General features: G+C 39.4%; 4 protein-coding genes and 1 pseudogene across 4 annotated transcripts; 1 reads left to right on the top strand and 4 right to left on the bottom strand.

Moving 5' to 3' along the window:
• Nucleotides 1–1,941: 1,941 nt before the first annotated feature.
• Nucleotides 1,942–5,177, bottom strand: LOC112174522 (gamma carbonic anhydrase 1, mitochondrial). The gene is made up of 5 exons (XM_024312304.2): nucleotides 4,964–5,177; nucleotides 4,148–4,291; nucleotides 3,456–3,581; nucleotides 3,212–3,363; nucleotides 1,942–2,481 (listed from the first exon to the last, which is right to left on the bottom strand). The coding sequence occupies exons 1-5, from the start codon at nucleotides 5,076–5,078 to the stop codon at nucleotides 2,200–2,202; spliced, it is 819 nt and encodes a 272-aa protein (XP_024168072.1). The 5' UTR covers nucleotides 5,079–5,177; the 3' UTR covers nucleotides 1,942–2,199.
• Nucleotides 5,178–5,441: 264 nt separating this feature from the next.
• On the top strand, nucleotides 5,442–8,107 carry LOC112174661 (protein RER1B). Its single transcript, XM_024312460.2, has 5 exons — nucleotides 5,442–5,596; nucleotides 5,733–5,929; nucleotides 6,248–6,620; nucleotides 7,433–7,613; nucleotides 7,802–8,107. The coding sequence occupies exons 3-5, from the start codon at nucleotides 6,271–6,273 to the stop codon at nucleotides 7,847–7,849; spliced, it is 579 nt and encodes a 192-aa protein (XP_024168228.1). The 5' UTR covers nucleotides 5,442–5,596; nucleotides 5,733–5,929; nucleotides 6,248–6,270; the 3' UTR covers nucleotides 7,850–8,107.
• A 1,282-nt stretch (nucleotides 8,108–9,389) lies between these two features.
• Nucleotides 9,390–10,799, bottom strand: LOC112171732 (annotated as a pseudogene).
• Nucleotides 10,800–11,545: 746 nt separating this feature from the next.
• LOC112171731 (phenylcoumaran benzylic ether reductase Betv6) lies at nucleotides 11,546–14,892 on the bottom strand. Its single transcript, XM_024308870.2, has 6 exons — nucleotides 13,962–14,892; nucleotides 12,823–13,017; nucleotides 12,617–12,754; nucleotides 12,196–12,436; nucleotides 11,847–12,050; nucleotides 11,546–11,760 (listed from the first exon to the last, which is right to left on the bottom strand). The coding sequence occupies exons 2-6, from the start codon at nucleotides 13,009–13,011 to the stop codon at nucleotides 11,594–11,596; spliced, it is 939 nt and encodes a 312-aa protein (XP_024164638.1). The 5' UTR covers nucleotides 13,012–13,017; nucleotides 13,962–14,892; the 3' UTR covers nucleotides 11,546–11,593.
• A 162-nt stretch (nucleotides 14,893–15,054) lies between these two features.
• Nucleotides 15,055–16,752, bottom strand: LOC112168914 (phenylcoumaran benzylic ether reductase Betv6). The gene is made up of 5 exons (XM_024305847.2): nucleotides 16,469–16,752; nucleotides 16,243–16,377; nucleotides 15,879–16,116; nucleotides 15,504–15,707; nucleotides 15,055–15,392 (listed from the first exon to the last, which is right to left on the bottom strand). Exons 1-5 carry the CDS (start codon nucleotides 16,652–16,654, stop codon nucleotides 15,226–15,228), a joined length of 930 nt encoding a protein of 309 aa, XP_024161615.1. The 5' UTR covers nucleotides 16,655–16,752; the 3' UTR covers nucleotides 15,055–15,225.
• Between the last annotated feature and the right edge of the window lie 1,452 nt (nucleotides 16,753–18,204).

Here is an 18,204-nt window from a genome sequence, read left to right as displayed (position 1 = left end):
TGCCTCCAATAGAGGGGCAATAGACCTTTATCATCCATGTATTGCCCCCCAATAGAGACGTCTATTAAGGGGCATAGACGTCTATTAGCCATCTATTGCCCCCCAATAGACGTTTATTGCTCCCTAATAGAATTTTCGGTAGCCGGAATGGGAACTAATCTTTCTAAGATTAGACAAATAAAACTTTAATTAAAGAAAAAAACGAAGATATTGACCCCCAACAGACATTAAATTTTGTTTTCCTTTCCTTTTGTCCCATTACTTAAAAAAAAATAATAAAAAAAATAGGGCACCCACCTCCCCTTCTCCTTTCGGTTGCAGACCCAGGACTGTGTCATGGAGCTCCAACAGAAGAGCTTCGTCGTTTGGAACCGAAATTGGGCTAAGAACCCGGTCCAGGACTAGACGAAAAGGAACCCGAGACCGGTGGTGACATTGATGAGATCTCGGATTCTTCAAATTGATGTCGAGGTACTCAAAGACGAGGTAGAGCACCGGCTTCCCGTCCTTCTTGTTGTCCACATGTTCGATGCAGAGGAGGCAGACCACGTAGAGCGACTGTCGCCGCCGACCTGCCGCAGAAAGTCCCTAATTGATGACGATGACGCCGTTTCGACACTGATCGGTGAGAGAGGGGAGAGAGATTGTGCCGGAGTTGAAGGACATGCCGGAACATAGCCTTTCCCCGACTTTGAACCAGGACGGCTGGCACGCCGACGAGGATTTGGCCGACATCGTGTGAGAGAGAGAGAGAGAGAGAGAGAGAGAGAGAGAGAGAGAATTGATGGCATGGATGTAATTCATTAATTAAATGGAGAGTAAATTTGTCATTTTATTTCAAATTGGGTTAGTGGGAATAAAAATCTCTTATTGGGGTAAGTGAGATAATTTTCCCTCATTTTAGGGTTTTGGATCAATGACCCTTTTTTTTTTTTTTTTTTTTTTATCTTTTACACCGACAAAACTCAGTTGGCAAATAACTATTTAGAGGTTGTTGACCACTAATTTTCATCCACACTTGTCACTTTTTTTATGAGTGACATATATGATAAAACAAAGAAGGAAGACTCTGAAAGAAGACTTTTAAAATAAAGATTTTTTAATCAATAATTGTGAGATTCACATTTTGATCATATCTTGGTAACTCAACGATTAGAACTTTTGAAAATTATATTCCAAATTACTAATCTTAGTTCCGATAACATACACTCATCAGCTTTTGTTGTGAGAAAGCATTAGCATTGCAAGTGGCTGTAAAGAAACAGGAATATAAGCACTCCATTGTTGGAGGAAAGCGACGAAGGAAACAAACAACGGTTCCGATAACACACGTTTCACCGAGTTTATGATTGATCGGCAGGGCAGAGTTTATTTTCGTCGCTTTCAACCGAAATCACGGAAAGCTATGCTTTTCAACTTTCCAAGATTCTGATCAGCCGATAATTTTTTTTTTCTGAAATCAATGGAGCATTAGCAATAGAATATCTTCGCTTACAATACCCGAGAACTTTTTCTTATATTGAATTGTACAACAAGATTCATAGGCTCACATTGTGCGGCAGCTTATACTTTTGCTATGAATGATTGTCTTAAACTAACAAAAGCATCACAAGCTCTGGTGCCTAGGCAAAGTAGGTTTTGGGGTCAAGATTATAGCTCCAACATTCTTAACAGTGATGATTCTTCCTTTGGCTGGTAGGCTTAACGTTAAGTTTTCTGCAGGCGATCTCTATGGACCACAAATGATGGTAAGTTAGTAACGTTCCGTCTACAATGTTCTTTCACAACAATACTTTCACCTGGCAATACCATTCAACATCTCAAGTGCGAAGCCCCGAGTCAAGGTTTGAAGTTTGACGATGCAAAAACTGGTGATGAATTTGATTTGCATGTTGCAATAGAACTAGATAGATAGATGTACAAATTAACTACTACAGCATCTAAAAAAAGTATCTTTGGATACAAAAATTATCATCAACATACAAACTGCCAAAGCAGAAATAATAGTTTCTGAAAAGCCGCAGAAATAGTGGATCCAATGGCTAGAAAAGATTCATGGTTCTGCCCTAAAACATGTTGGGTATTATTAGGAAAGGAAATGATACCTTTTCCACATATTTTCACTTAACAACAAATACTCCTTAATAGATCAAATCTCTCAAGATTTGAGTTGAGGGACGAAAAAAACAACTTAAGAAATCATTTTTCAGCCTTGAGTGCTTTATCTGGTAATACATTATCTGGAAGAATAAGTTCTGGGGGAATTTCACGAACAACACCCAGCATTGAGTCATACTCCTCATCACGACGAGCAAACTTCTTACGAAGGGCCTTCTCAAACTCAATCTCATCAAAGGACTTCCCATTCTCAGCCGCATGGACTTGTGCAAGGTTAACGTAATTAGTGGCTGACTGGGAGATGAAGGCTATTTCTTCATCTGTGAGCTTCCTCAGGAACTTAGCTGGATTCCCTGCCCATACCTGTGATACATTTTGCAATATTTTACTGCCTAATCTATGTGAAGCAAAATGTTCAATAACTGTATATGGTAGACTAGAAATAAAACTTAAATTCAGACTGCATATAAAGCTGCATCTGACAGCATGACGCCCAAATCATTAAGCCATTACTTTGTTTTTTTTCTTTTTTATTTTCAGCTGAATCAAAAGATTTATACCATAATCTTAGCACTCAAAATCAAAATAACTAGCATGTCTTTGTATACTTTTAAATAATAATCAAACATCATACATTTGCTCCAGGCATAGCTCTCACAAACTAAAAACAAGAACAAACAATTTGATATAGTAAATAACAGACCATAACGTTGATAAATGAAGGCAGATCATAATGGTGGGAAAGAAAGAAAAGAAACTTAAAGACTCCCAGCCCTGTGTTACTTTATGCAACTCCACTTCAACATAGAGTGCGTGTTTTAAAATCCTCAACTAGATAGTAGTTATCCTCAACTAGATAGTAGTTATTCTCCGACTTCTCTTTCAAACAACATAACGAATTTTTGTCCAACTAATTTTTATTGTTCTTTGGAATCCAAAGCATGATATGTTGTAGATCAGTGATCCCGATGGTGGTATCTATAATATATCCAAATTCTGAGCTACTTTGGATGCTAATTACAATCATCATACTTTCCAAGAGAAAATAAACAAAATATAGAAGAGGGTTCAGTAGGTGGGCTTCCAGACATACCTCTCCACTGGGGATCCTTGTATTCTGTCTCACAAGGGCTCCGGCAGCAACCATAGCATGTTTCTCAACAACGACACCATCAAGCAGTGTGGCTCCCATACCAACAAAGGCCTCATCCTCAACCGTACAGCCATGTACAACAGCACTGTGACCTAGACAATTAAATTGTATTCACAAACCATCAGGGAAATTCACATCACATGGACCTATGATAATATTTATCCTGTGTCAGCACATTACTCACCTACGGTGACATTATCACCAATAATGGTTGGCAACACCTTCCCACTTAAATTAGACTTTGCCACATGCACAAGGGAGTTGTCCTGTATGTTAGTTCCAGCTCCAATAACAATGTGGTTCACATCACCTACGCACAAAAGACATATATATAAATATCACAAAAGTCCACAATAGATATAGAATAGAACATAAATATGCATAAGCAACCATACATCTGAGATCACCCAAAATTGACTATAAACCCGAGTTACACAGATTATTAATTGCATAAATGCTAAAGCTCTAAACCTAACCCTTATCCATCTTATTCAACTAGCAAACTAAGTGCATAGTTATTTCAATGATTATGTAGTTGTATCAATACCTCAAACAATACAGCAATATATTCTTACCAAGTTGCTACTGGTCTTCTTTTTCTAGGATTAACTAAGTACACATAACTATTTTTGAAATAGTTAGAACTCCAGCAGTGATAGCAATCATATCAAATGAGAAAAGGATACAAGTGTAAACTATGAAAAACATGAAACAAGTACAGCAATTAGTGTGATATTGAGCCAGTCTGGATAAATGACAAATTGAAATAATGGAACTGATCCAAAACATCAGCTCATCAAAAAAGAACATGCAATTTTCAAAAGTGCCAAAGCATATATTGTTTAACTGACACTGCGTCTCAAAAGAAGTTCTTACCTCTCAATACACATCCATACCAAATAGAAGATCCTCTTCCCACTTGAACATCACCAATGACGGAGGCACTTGGGGCCACAAATGCATCCTTGTCAACAACAGGTGCTTTATCGAATACATTCATGAGAGTCCGATGCCTAGACACTGCACAAAAGAACATCATCACTACCCTCTTGAATGGAAGGAAGAAGGCAAAACCTAAAAAAAATCCTAAATGTCACAAATAAACTAAGAACAAGTTCTGCTTGGCAAAATCGGTGCATGTTATAAAATTATCATTCTCAGTCGTCTAGTTCCTCCCCCTTATGAATTAAGCAACATATTGCTCACTGCTCATCCAACCCCAAACCCGTCACCACTTCACCACCACAAGGAAGAAGACCTAATGGCTTCCAAGACTCAAAAAAAACCATTCCCAAATTTTCTATATTTCAAGATTCCGCTAAAGCCCATCTACAATTATTGACATTGAAACCATCTTCTATCACTTGTTCTGTAAACGCTAGATGGTAACGATCAAAGTAGTATAGTTTTGGTGGATTATAATCCAATAGTGAAGCACACTCGTACATTTAAGACATTATCTATATAACCCACGAAACCAAGAACAGTCCAGGTAATACAAGGAAATGTTAAACCTAATTTCAGCAAAGCCATAAACTTTATGCTAATCTTAGAGCTGCCCCATGTTCAAATCAGCACCAAATGTGAACCAACCAGACTCCATAAAATCAGTAATGAACAGAATCGATACGAACGAATTTCACAAGATTCATACAAAAGAGGGATCTAGGGTTAGAGAACGGCGTCGCTTACGCTGCTCCTTGAAGTAGTAGCTTCCTTGGAGGCGGCTGCCGAGGCGATCGACGGCCTGGCCGGTCTCCCTAATCCAGAATCCGACGGTGTATATCGCTCTTCCTAAAGTCCCCATCTTCTTCTTCTTCTTCTTTGTTACTCCCACCAGCTCACTGCCACTGTCTCCGAGATGAGAACTACTAGGCCGGAGAGAGAGAGAGAGAGAAATGGTTACCGCGATGGCACTCTATAAAATCCCGCATCCATGGGAGGGCATATTTGGCTTTTCGGTCTCCTGGTTAAGAGTAAATTTACTATAGCATCCCTGATTTAAAGGCTACAGCCCAGGCCCGTCAGGCAAAGCAGGCCTGGAAGACTAATTATTAGCCCACATAAGGGACCCATTAACAAGTCGTTAACTAATTATCAGCCCACATATTCCCTTGAAAACTTCTCACTCACACAGCCCCACTCGATTAGAAAGAAGCCACGGTCCTTGTTGCAAGTTGCGACTCTTGGGCGGGCGCCTCCACCGACTGCTCCGGCTTCTCGCAGCTTCTCTCTTTCACTTGCTCCGATTTGGATTTTGATTGAATTTGATTGTGTGGTAAATGTTGGATTCAATTCGGCTCGACTCACGTCCAAGTTTATAAGGTAAAAACTGGATTCAATTTTTTGACTCAATTGTGTGGAAAAGGGGTTTTTTTTTTTTTTTTTTTTTTTTTTTTTTTTTAATGAAAGAAAAAATAAATAATAATGTTTTATATTAGTGGGTGTTGGGTTTCAATAGGTAATCCGCCCGGCTCAACCCACCCGATCCGCAAAGTCACGAAGCGGTGCGTTTCGATGCTGAAGCTTTTCCTTTTTTATTTCTGAGAAATTGGAAACAAATTGAGATCCTCTCCACTTTGAAACTAGTATATAGATTTACGAATTTGCACAGATCCGCCATTCATCGTCTCTCATAAACGTCGCCGTTTCGCCAAGGTAAAGCTCGTCTTCCATCTTTCCCGTCGCTTTTTTTTGTTTCTCTGAATTCAATTATTGATCTTGTTGCCATAATATTCGAACCTAGTTTTCTTATTTTGGTAGTAATCCCAAAGTGCATTTGTGTAGGGTTTTGCTTCAGCTGAATATGAATTGGGGAAGGTCCGAATTAGGACTTCCATGTTTTTGTTTCTGTATTAATGACATTTTCATCTTTATGAAAAATCATGATAGTGTAGATGAAAGTATAGAGAGTCTATACCGAAATGTAATCTTTCGAATTGAGCTAGTTTTCGGTTGCTTTTGTTGGTTGATCAGGGAATTTAGAGGCTAATACTTTCATGGAAGGAGTGGCAAGTGATGCAGGCTCAGCAGTGGCGCCTCTTGCCAAGTGGAGGGATGAGTTTGCTAGGACGTTTCAGTACTATTTGGACCGTTCGACTCCTAATCCGGTCCATAGGTGGCTGGGAACACTTGCTGTGGCTGCGATTTATGTGTTGCGAGTTTACTTGGTTCAGGGGTTTTACATTGTGTCATACGGCCTGGGAATTTATATCTTGAATCTGTTGATTGGGTTTCTCTCGCCAAAGGTTGATCCGGAGCTTGAGGCCTTGGATGGGGCTGCATTGCCAACGAGAGGCTCAGATGAGTTTAAACCATTCATCCGCCGCCTTCCTGAGTTCAAGTTCTGGTAATTGAAAAATGCCCCTGTAAATGTTACTTTGACTTAATGTAGTGTTGTGATTCCTTTTCTGCTCTGGGTTTTTGCAGTATGATATATAGCCTGACTAACTTACAATGTGTGGCTACTTACATGTACATATTGACTAAATAGGAACTGGCTGTGTTGCTATGGCCTTCATTGTTATTATGAAATGTGTGACAAGGTAGTATTTTTTCTTATTAAACAGTGAATTTCTGTGTCTGGGAAATGAATACGCATTACCCCTTGCCTGAAGTTTGTTTTCTGTAGTAAGTATTGAATTCTTATATGTTGCTGATGGAGGTCATGTGACTGGCCTCTGTATTGTCGTTAATACATTTTTGTTTCTAGTGACAAGGCTTTTATCCTCTTTCCGTTACTTGTTGATCTTTGCACATCAATTTAATTACTCATGAGACATTTTGACCTGCAGAAGTTGAGGTTTGTTTGGCCTTGTTCTAAAAATAGTAAGCCTGATAAATTCACCAAGAAATTTAATTATTTACGTGGTTCAAGCTGATGAGACACCTCATGGACAAGGGAGTGACAAAATAGATTGTGGAATAAGGCAGGATGGATAGTGGGGAGATTGAAGCGGCTCTAGATAGAGCTAAACTGCAAATAAGGATCTGTGTGAATAACTTCAGTAGTCAAGATGGTTATTTGGTGAATGAATTGTCAGTGCTTAAACACATTAGCATCTGTGCTTATATGCAATAATGTATGCATGTATGTGTGTGGTTTCCATGACTATGAGTTGAGTCTCAAAATGACTTATTGTTTTACTTATGTGGTTTCAGGTATTCCATTACAAAGGCTTTCTGTGTCGCCTTTCTGATGACCTTCTTTTCTGTATTTGATGTCCCTGTTTTCTGGCCCATACTCCTCTGTTATTGGATTGTTCTTTTTGTCCTTACAATGAAGCGCCAAATCATGCACATGATCAAGTACAAGTATGTTCCATTCAGCATTGGAAAGCAGGTGAGAGCTCTAGAATATCGTTCACCCAACATTACCCTATTTTATCTTGAACCATCTCCTTCCCCCTTCCAAGTCCATTTGAATTCACTTTGTGGCTTAGAATTTCTAGATATTTTCTGTTGCTAAGAGTTGTCATGCTGAGCTTATGTAACTGCAATCTACTTACTCATTTCCTTGGATTATTACAGAGGTATGTAGGGAAGCCTGCTGCAAGTAGTAGTGGCTCCGTGGACTGAAAGTTAGGAAAACAGAACGGGAAGAAGTGTGTGCAGTGTTCAAATGTTTATAGTTATTCTAAACACCTTCCTTGTCAACTCTTGCAAAGTTATAGATATGTCGATTTTGCATGCTATTAGGATACAACTGCTAAAACTTGCATAACTTGAGATCCTCGCCTCTTTTTAATCTGATTTTTCTTGATATTGTCCTGTAATTACCGTTCTCTTTCTGCGTTACTTCTGAATGTTGAGGACATCTTACTGCCTATTTGCGCATGCTCTTGCTGTCAGTTTCTGTAGACACATGGTATGGTTTTCAATTCCAGCAGCAACTTGTGCTAAAATTTATTCAAACAAAAACATCGAAATAGTCAATGACAATAACCCCAACTTGTCTGCCGTTGAGCTTTACATGAACTCCGAATAGCAATTCTGATCATATTATTCATATGGTATAAAATTCCTGGAAGCATTTCCAAGTGGGTTAGGGGGGAGATTCTGACCTGGGCTTTAGGTGCCAGATAGATGTCTAATCAGACACAGAATTGGTATAACAACCCTCCAACAACTTAATAACGATGGCACAAGTTTGGTTGTTAATTTGTTATTACTTGACTTTATATGATATCATTCAATAAGAATATTTCACATGAAAAGAAGTATAGCATTTTATAATGACAATATTATTTGGACAGGGCCAGCTAATTTGCTCAAGGTCGTCTTCCCTCTTCTTTCTCTCTTCTAAATGATTGCATTAAAAAGTTTAAAACCCTCAAAGCCAAGCATAACATTCCGTCCCATTGAACCAGTTTTTTTGCTTTCTCTCCACAAATGAGTGGGAGAATTTATGTTGTGATATTCTTCTGCTGGGCTGCCCTTACTATCATCACCCCCACGCTCATTTTTTTGTCGGAGACTTCGAAACCCTACTCGGAATTACAAGGTAAGAACCACTGACATATCCAAATTTTGTCTTACCCTTTCTGCTCTCATATTGGTTTCTTGGAAGCTTGAAATCAATGTAACCTGTTCATCTTCTGCTTCGTAATTAGCAGATGAGGGAAGTGAAGGAATCAAGGCTAGAAGATTGATAGGATATGCTGTGAAACATCGAATGAGCACAACAACTGCACAAGATTCTTTACCTTCACCTTCACCTGCACCGGCACCAACTCCAATTTCAGAGTCAGGTTCGGGGATTAGTCCAATTGATCTTGCAAAAGTCTTCTCGGAATCATTGAGAATGGTGATCAGAAAGAGTAAACTCCGGTTGACGTGAGTCTTTTAGTTTAGTATTTTGTTGATGCATGAAAGCTTCTTCAAGCTGCTCACAGGGTTTTAGCCTCATGATCATCTTTGAAAATTGTAAATGTGAAGGGGAAGGAAAACAACTGCCCTGGTTTTCAAGTAAATAGGTAGCTGGGTGTTATTTTCATTTCTGGGGCATCAATTGTACTGAGACAAAACAAAGGATATATAAGCATAAGCTGAGGATATTACAAGTAGTTTTATTTGGCTACATATTCAATAAACATGTTAATCAATAACCTAATAATCATTAAACAAATTGGTCGATGTAGTCCTCCACAACTGTGTATTCAATCTCGAAGTTGGTTTGATCTCCTTTCACAAACAGAGTGGTTGATCGCCAATATCACATTTTGGGGAAATGGGGTCTCTGGAAAAATAGTGAATCAAAATATGTCATCCACATTTTCATTGTGTAAAGGTCCTTCTCTCAATCTTGGATCTTACTAAACTGACCTATAATATCGTTGAGGAGTTTGTCCTCTGGAACATTGACCTTCCCGAGGGCTTTGCCAAATTTCTTCTCGCACAAGGCAACCAGTTCATTGAATGAGTAAATGTTTTTGGGAGGCTTGAGGTAGAGGACCTTGTTCAGTGTTCTTGGATCATCAACTGCTCGGATTGTGTAGGTGCTGATGTCCTCTTCCTTGACAAAGATTTCTGTACCAAGATTAAGTAAACAAGGTCAGCCATTGAGGACTCAAATTTCTGGATTCAGCATGTTCGATAGAATGCCTCACTGAACTTCCATTTTCTTCTCACAGATTGTATGAGAGGTTCTATATATGGACCCAATGAATCTTGCCACTGAATGTGGGCATAAAGGAGCTGGATTTGTTGTGTATTTTGGTTAATTACCCTTTGGATTTCCATCCCCTACGATGATGACTTTGTCTCTTGGCGGAGAAGTAGCACCTGGCTGTGCCAATGTGGGTAGAAAATAGCCTGCAAAGCAGTTGCTCGAGACATATGTGTAGGGTATCCCCTCCGCCTCTATAGCACGCCGGAATTGTGCTTTGGTCGCAAAGCTGGCTCAACTGCATGAACACGATCAGCATCATTTCCAAACTCCGAGGGGAAGAATCTCTGATGATCAATGAATGTAATATAATATCAAATGGGATAATAAATCACTGAGTAGTCATGTTCTCCTAATTATCAGTGTCATAAAAAAAAAAATCACCGTCACTCACTCTTAAATCAATATTTAACGGTGAAAAAACAACTCAAACTCAAAAATAATTCTTCCACCTTTAGTGAGAAACCAACCTTGACATTACCGGCTTCTTTAATGGCGGCAATGATCTTGGTTTGATCTACTAACTGCATGCGATTCACAGCTGAAATCACCACGTCTACCTGTTTGATCACCTTCGCCAAACAGTCAAGTCCATCATGAAGATCTCCCTATGCGATCAAAGTAGAACAATTAACTGAATGTAAGAACAAAGTAATTCGGCCAGAAACAGATAGCCGTATATACAGTGACAACTGACATCCAAGTTCTTGAAATTTTGAATGAGTTTTCTCTTGGCATATTGGTTTCCCCAACAAGAACAAAGCTAGGATGGTTAGCCTTTGCGCTAGCTCCGATGATGAACCTGCCGATGTAGCCGGTGCCTCCAATTACCAAAATCTTGCTTTCCTGAGGATCAGCCATTGCAAACTCTTGGAATTACAACAACAAGTGGAGAAAGAAGAATGAATTAGGAGACTATATAAGGGAGTTTCTTTGTCTCTGAGTTGTACGTGGTCAACTGCTCTAGATAGGAGTCGCAATTGAAAAAAAAAAAAAAAATCAATGGCATCGTAATCGTACAGTTGGTAAAACTAATTAAATTATTGATGGAAATCAACGAAAAAAATTAAATTATTGATGGACTGTTCTCACGTCTTAATCTTATGACATTTTTTATGATGCTTTTCACTATCATCTTCCTAATATTAGCATGGCAAAGGTATAATCAAGAACATATGCAATGATGTTGCACTGTTCACCTTTTATCAACTCGAATCTTATGAGATTTTTTTTTTCTAGGCCAATTATCTTATGACAATTTTCATGCATACTTTTCACAAAAGAAGTTTAATTAATTTGTCTATGTATTTGAGAAATTTATAAAGGAGTCATTCACTAAAAGTTGAACTAAAATTAGTAGAGGGTTATTTTCATTCACTTCCCAACTTGGTGTTCAAGGAGAATTAAAGTCGCAAGAAGTTCACAAGGAAAATTTGGAGTGAACAAATTTTATTTATTCGATTAAGAGGATAGGTAGTGATTCCACTGCTTGAAGAAGTCAAATTTTTCATACAAAATTTGCAAAATTTACTATCATACTTTACAATAATCCATTATTGTCCTAAGTATTGATTAACATGTAGTTTAATTTGAATATATGTCCTCATAAAAGAAGCAAGTAATTTATTTAGCGAACGTCTTAAACCTAATAATGCTTAAACAAATTGGTCGAGGTAGTCCTCCACAGTGGTGTATTCAACATCCGGGTATAGCTCGGAAGCTTCGACTCCGATCGACGGCTCAATCTCAAAGCTGGTTTGATCTCCTTTCACAAATACAGAGTGTTCGATCGCCAATATCGCATTTTGGGGAAATGGGGTCTCTGCAAAAATAGTGAATCAAAAATTGTCATCGACATTTTCATTCTGTAAAGGTCCTTCTCTCAATCATGAATCTTACTAAACTGACCTATAATATCGTTTAGGAGTTTGTCCTCTGGAACATAGACCTTCCCGAGGGCTTTGCCAATTTTCTTCTCCCACAAGGCAACGAGTTCATTGAAGGAGTAAATGTTTCGGGGAGGCCTGAGGTGGAGAACCTTGTTCAGTGTTCTTGGGTCATCAACTGCTCGGATTGTATAGGTGCTAATGTCCTCTTCCTCGGCAAAGATTGCTGTACCAAAACAAAATTAGAAAGAAAGACAATAAGGACCCAAAACTTTGCACTCAACCTGTTAGATATGGACCCAATTATGAATCTGGCCGGCCATAATGTGGGTATAAAGGAACTTAATTTGATGAGATTTTTGGCAACATACCCTTTGCATTTCCATCCCCTAAGATGATGACTTTGTCTCTGGGTGGAGAAGTGGCATCTGGCTGTGCCAATGTGGGTAGAAAATAGCCTGCAAAGCAGTTGCAGGAGACATATGTGTAGGGAATCCCCCCGGCCTCTATAGCACGCCGGATTTGGGCTTTGCTCTCAATTACAGATTTGGCCGGCTCAACTGCATCCTTTACATTATCCATATCGTTTCCGAACTCCGAGGGGAGGAATCTCTGATGATCAATGAATATAATATCAAATGGGGAAATACATGTAGTGTTTGTGCGTAGTAAGTAACATCAAGAAATTAGTCACCGTCACTCACTCTTAAAATTATATTCAAAGATGGAAAACAAGACAAATCAACTCAAACTTAACGTTGAGTTGTAAGCTAGAGACGGTGTGACCCTAACCTTGACATTACCAGCTGCTTTAATAGCGGCAATGAGCTTGGTTTGATCTGGTAGCGGCCTGCCAGCCACTGTTGATATCACCACGTCCACCTTTTTGATCACCTTCACCAAACTCTCGTGCTCGTCATTGAGATCTCCCTATGCAATTAAAGTAAAACAGTTAACTGAATGCAATTGAGCCAGTGGTAGCTAGGTTGTATATATACATAGAGCAAAGTGACTCCCAAGTTCTTGAAATTTTGAATAAGTTTTCCCTTGGCAGGGTCATTGACAGTGGTCTCCCTAACAAGAGCAAATGTGGGATGATTAGCCTTTGCGCTCGCTTCAACGATGAACTTGCCGATGTAGCCGGTGCCTCCGATTACCAAAATCTTGCTTTTCTGAGGATCAGCCATTGCAATCTATGAACAAGTGGAGGCCGAATAATTATGAGTTAGGAGACTATATGGAAGTTCCTTTGTTTCTGAGCTGTGCCTTGTGGTCAAGTGCATGCCTATATATATATATATATATATATATATATATATATATATATATATATATATAGGAGCGGGCTATGTGAAAATAAAAATATATTGCTGTACTACTTACTTTATGGAACTAAATTATTTGATGGTGGACTAGTTCACGTCTTAGTTATGTTGTGACATCTTTAATGATGCTTTTCACCATCATCTTCCTAACATTAAACTGGCGAAGGTGTATGTCCATACGTATGCTGTGACGGTTGATCTGTTCCCGACGTGGTCTCTTATCTTAGGACATTTTATTTAATTAGTGCATACTTTTCACCTAACATTGACGGAAAACGCATACGTATTTATGGTCGAGAAATTCATAATGAAGTGATTTGCTAATAATAAGTGGAACGGAAAATAGAGACATTTTTTTCATTTTTAGTTTTGTGTTAGAAGAGAACTAAATTTATAAGCAGCTCATGAGAAAATTTAGAGGCCACTCATTTTCATACATTCCAATAAGAGGATAGTAGACCAGTATTGGCTAACTGACTCCAATATTTGAAGAAGTCATTTCTTCATATTAATTTTTTTTGAATTGAATGAGGTCAGTCAGTTTTATAATTCAGCAAGCAGTACTAGAAACAACACACCCTTGAGAGGCTGACAGAAAGAGTTGTCTTTTAGGACAGACAAATGACCTATTCTAAGAAAACAGAGTCTTGGCACTCCCAGGTACACCCACCTTTTAAGGACAATCAAACACCTTTATTCTAACAAAACCTAAAAACTTAAAAGCAAATAAAATAAATGTGACAACCGAGCAACTAGATCTTGCGACCCAAGGAGAAATTAAATATTGCTAGTTGAGGATGTTGCACCAGTACCTGCTACAGTTCCACCATTTGAATGCAGCTCCTCCATTTGTTCAGTCTCAGGATCCTTGCATGTCTCCTTCTCCACAATAGTTTGGACCTTATCCTCTTTTTTTTTACAAAAACAGAAAAGCCTAACACTAAACTAAAAAGTAAAAACACCAGTCCTAAATGGACCCTTAGCCTGACCCAAATAGGCAATTTCCGGCTAGGCCCAATGCAGAGAAACCCTAGCATCCCAATGCTAGGCCCAAACATCCAAACTAGGGCAAACCCTAGAGAGAAAACCAGCCTCCTCCACAATGTTGCCGCCTCCATCGCCGTAATCCACCTCCGCCCTTGACGTCGGAACTGACCATGTATGCAGCTGTGCCCAACTCGGCGCCGCCGCCATGAAAGCAACAACGGTGTAACCCACCAACGAAGGTAGGGAACCCGTAGTTGGTTCTTTCCCCGAGCAAACCCGCACCACCCTTACTTCCGGCAGCTGAGCTACGATCCTGGTCCATCCAAGACTTCCAGCAACAATACTGCCAGAGTCGCCGCCTCTGCAGATCAGAGAAAGCTGCCTAAAAGTGCCTCCATTACTGCAACTAAACACCAACCTGTCACCACCAACCAAAGGCTGATTTCCAGACTCCGACACCGCCCCAACCACCAGACTATCTTCAGTCCCCACACCTTGAAAATTCTTCAATCAGAAAACCTCGACCCCTGCCATCACTGACCTTGATAACAGCAAGAAGAAAAAGGCCGCAACCTATAGACACAGATAGCAATCGAGCAACCCCGTCACCACCGTGGAGTAGACGAGAGAAGAGAGAGATGACACCCTTCACCGTCACAGGTACAAGACCGCCACCAACCAAGGCTAGCCGCCGTCGAGAAGCCTCTCGCGCAAGAGTCAGAGCAAAAAGCATAATTTTAACTTCATATTAAATTTACCGATATTGTTTAGAGTTTAAACTTTAGTGTTTGAAAAAGTCATTTTTTTTCTCACATTTCTCTCCTCAACTCTCTCGTAACTACATTCTAGTACCTCGGAAAATAAAGTTAGAAGAAACATTATATAACACTGCACAAGAGAAACAACTTCGGCCAAAACTTTGGCTTCCGAAACAATCCAAGAGGTGAATTCAAGCTTAGTACAAATCCTCATAAAAGAAAACATACAACAATTATAATTAGAAAGCACAACAGCTCTTCCGCTCGCACAAGAAGCTTGCTAGCTAGTACTTTTATTTAGCAAACATCTTAATCAGCAATCTAATAATGCTTAAACAAATTGGTCGAGATACTCCTCCACAGTGGTGTACTTAACATCCGGGTACAGCTCGGAGGCTTCGACTCCGAAAGACGGCTCGATCTCGAAGTTGGTATGATCTCCTTTCACGAACACAGAGTGGTTGATTGCCAATATCACATTGATCGGAATTGGAGCCTCTGAAAGAAAAAAGAAAAAATTGAATCATTCAATGTCGTCAATAGCTTCGTTTTCATTATTTGTTTAAGGGTCGCTTTCAATGTTAAAAACTTGTAATATATATAACTGACCAAGAATGTCGCTGAGGAGTTTGTCCTCTGGAACATAGACCTTCTCAAGAACTTTGCCAATTTTCTTCTCCCACAAGGCAACCAGTTCATTGAAGGAGTAAATGTTTCTAGGAGGCTTGAGGTAGAGGACCTTGTTCAGTGTTCTTGGATCATCAACCGCTCGGATCGTATAGGTGCCAATGTCGTCTTCCTTGTTGAAGATTGCTGTACCAAAAATACATTGAAACATTTACTACAAAAACTTCTAGTACCCCACCGAAATGCCTCAACGAACTTAAGCTTCTACATATTGGCCCAACTATAAAAACTTCATGAATCTGGGAGCTGAATGTGGGTATAAAGGAACTTAATTTGATGAGATTTTTGGCAACATACCCTTTGCATTTCCATCCCCTAAGATGATGACTTTGTCTCTGGGCGGAGAAGTGGCTCCTGGCTGTGCCAACGTGGGCAGAAAATAGGCTGCAAAGCAGTTGCTGGAGACATAAGTGTAGGGTATCCCCTCAGCCTCTATAGCGCGGCGGATTTGGGCTTTCATTGCAAATGCAGATTTTGCTGGCTCAACCGCATGTACACGATCCACATCGTTTCCAAATTCCGAGGGGAAGAATCTCTGAAGATCAATAAACACGATAATTGAGGTAATAATCAATAATGCCTAAAAAACTGGTGCTCGATGAAATGCCTCGACGAAACTAAATTTTTATTAGCTTTGTGTATAAGCTATAGAGACACCAACCTTGACATTACCAGCTTCTTTGATGGCCGCAATGATCTTGGTTTGATCTGCTATCTGCATGTGGCCCACCGCTGATATCACCACATCGACCTGTTTGATCGCCTTCACCAAGCTCTCATGATCATAAAGATCCCCCTATGCAATTCAAAGTACACAGTTAACACCGATTGGAAACACAAAATGATCCAAAAAGTGAGAATCGTATAGCTTAGGATATAATATATACATAGAGCAAAGTGACCCCCGAGTTCTTGAAGTTCTGAATGAGAGCTCCCTTGGCAGGGTCATTGACTGTGGTCTCCCTAGCAAGAAGAAAGGTGGGATGGCTAGCCTTTGCGCTCGCTTCGACAATGAACTTGCCTATATAGCCGGTGCCTCCGATGATCAAGATCTTGCTTTTCTGAGCGGCCATTGCAGGAAATGTGGACTTGCAACAATGTGAAATATAGAAGATTGAATCAAATAGTCTGTCGAACTTTTTTTTGCTTTGTTTCTGAGCTAGTGCTCAAAGTGCTCTATATAGGAGCCCATTTTATGGAAGAAACTGTAGGAAATGGTAATTGCATTGTTGGTGGTGCTGAAGTTCTTGATGGTGACAATGATGGTGAGACCGTTCACCTTTTAGTCTTGTCTTATGACTTTTTAAAGAGAAGACTCTTCACCATTATCTACCTAACATGGCAAACATGGCAAAGGTATGGTTGGGAAATCTATTGATTATACTTTCGCTTCATTTTGAAGGCAATTTTAGGTGGAGCTTTGGTCAGAATTACCCGCATATAAGAGCTGGGGAAGGGTTTGGTGAGGGGCAAAAGATGACTTTTACATGTTGTTATTATTCCAGCTTGAGAAAGCAGTATGGAAGACTTGCAACAATCCAAAAGGTGAGTTCAACCATGGGTACAAGGACGAGGTAGGCCCATTAAAATAATAAGAATTTAGGATTTAGGGCCCATTAAAATAATAAGAATTTAGGATTTAGGGCCCATTGACTATAGTGTGAAGCGCAAGGGAGCATGATTCCATATGTTTGTTCACAACTTCAGATTCATTCAATATTTGCCACGCTGCCCATGCACATCCGCAAGTTCTGCTTAGTCTTTTTTCTTTTTGATCAAATGCCATACCTAGTAGGTTCTTTTTGACTTACCAAGAAAATATTGAGAGAAACTTTTAAAATTTCGCGATATTTCCGGAAATATTCGAAATTTTCCCTATATTTCAAGAAATATTCAAAATATTCGCAAAATTCCTGATATTCTCCCCAAATTCTGAGATTATCGTCACCTCTCGCGATATGTGGCTTGTGAAAACTAGTCCTTGTCCTTATCCAATCCGACTAAATTGAATATGTTTAAGGAAAAGAGAATTCGAGAGAGATTGATGAGAGGATTGTATTTTATTATTGAGAATAGGAGCCCTATATATAAGGATTACAAAGTACATGTTCTAATGATACAAAAAAAACTATTCCGAATAGGACTAGGAATTCTAGAACATTCTCTCCTATTACAATCATGTAACTACTCATAGTTTGAATAGGCACACAAAACTGATTTTCCTTCAACACTCCCCCTTGTGTCGCTCAAACTTGGTGGTGACGCTTCGTCCGTTGTCTCGTTAAAAACCTTGCTCGAATGAAAAACCATATGGGACAAAAACAAGCTCGAGGAGGAGAAAGAGAGTACAACACGTCCTTCACTCTTCGAGATCGAGCATGTAGACATCATAACTCCCCCTGATTGCTACAATCATGAGAGTTCGGATAACCTTCTCAATCCGATTCTCTTCATATGTTTCTCGAATGTGGATTTAGGTAACGACTTAGTGAATAAGTCCGCTACATTATCATCTGATTGGATTTGATTCACTTCAATCTTTAGAAGTAATTATTGTTGCTGATTATAAAAGAACTTAGGCGATATATACTTGGTGTTGTCACCCTTGATGAAACTTAACTTT

This window comes from Rosa chinensis, chromosome 6 (genome assembly GCF_002994745.2).
Source record: "Rosa chinensis cultivar Old Blush chromosome 6, RchiOBHm-V2, whole genome shotgun sequence".
Taxonomy (NCBI): Eukaryota; Viridiplantae; Streptophyta; class Magnoliopsida; order Rosales; family Rosaceae; genus Rosa; species Rosa chinensis.
This window is presented reverse-complemented; position numbering and strand designations above follow the sequence as displayed.

Excerpts from the sequence above, each read along its gene's own strand:
- LOC112174522 (XM_024312304.2), bottom strand. The coding sequence starts at position 5,078 with ATGGGGACTTTAGGAAGAGCGATATACACCGTCGGATTCTGGATTAGG. Across the intron at positions 3,582-4,147 it reads GTATGGATGTGTATTGAGAG|GTGATGTGAACCACATTGTT; the intron begins GTAAGAACTTCT and ends TTTTGTGCGTAG. Across the intron at positions 3,364-3,455 it reads TGGTGATAATGTCACCGTAG|GTCACAGTGCTGTTGTACAT; the intron begins GTGAGTAATGTG and ends TTAATTGTCTAG.
- LOC112174661 (XM_024312460.2), top strand. The coding sequence starts at position 6,271 with ATGGAAGGAGTGGCAAGTGATGCAGGCTCAGCAGTGGCGCCTCTTGCC. Across the intron at positions 6,621-7,432 it reads CTTCCTGAGTTCAAGTTCTG|GTATTCCATTACAAAGGCTT; the intron begins GTAATTGAAAAA and ends ATGTGGTTTCAG. Across the intron at positions 7,614-7,801 it reads CATTCAGCATTGGAAAGCAG|AGGTATGTAGGGAAGCCTGC; the intron begins GTGAGAGCTCTA and ends GGATTATTACAG.
- LOC112171731 (XM_024308870.2), bottom strand. The coding sequence starts at position 13,011 with ATGGCTGATCCTCAGAAAAGCAAGATTTTGGTAATCGGAGGCACCGGC. Across the intron at positions 12,437-12,616 it reads AAGCAGCTGGTAATGTCAAG|AGATTCCTCCCCTCGGAGTT; the intron begins GTTAGGGTCACA and ends ATTGATCATCAG. Across the intron at positions 11,761-11,846 it reads ACTCCTAAACGATATTATAG|AGACCCCATTTCCCCAAAAT; the intron begins GTCAGTTTAGTA and ends CTATTTTTGCAG.
- LOC112168914 (XM_024305847.2), bottom strand. The coding sequence starts at position 16,654 with ATGGCCGCTCAGAAAAGCAAGATCTTGATCATCGGAGGCACCGGCTAT. Across the intron at positions 16,117-16,242 it reads AAGAAGCTGGTAATGTCAAG|AGATTCTTCCCCTCGGAATT; the intron begins GTTGGTGTCTCT and ends ATTGATCTTCAG. Across the intron at positions 15,393-15,503 it reads ACTCCTCAGCGACATTCTTG|AGGCTCCAATTCCGATCAAT; the intron begins GTCAGTTATATA and ends TTTTTCTTTCAG.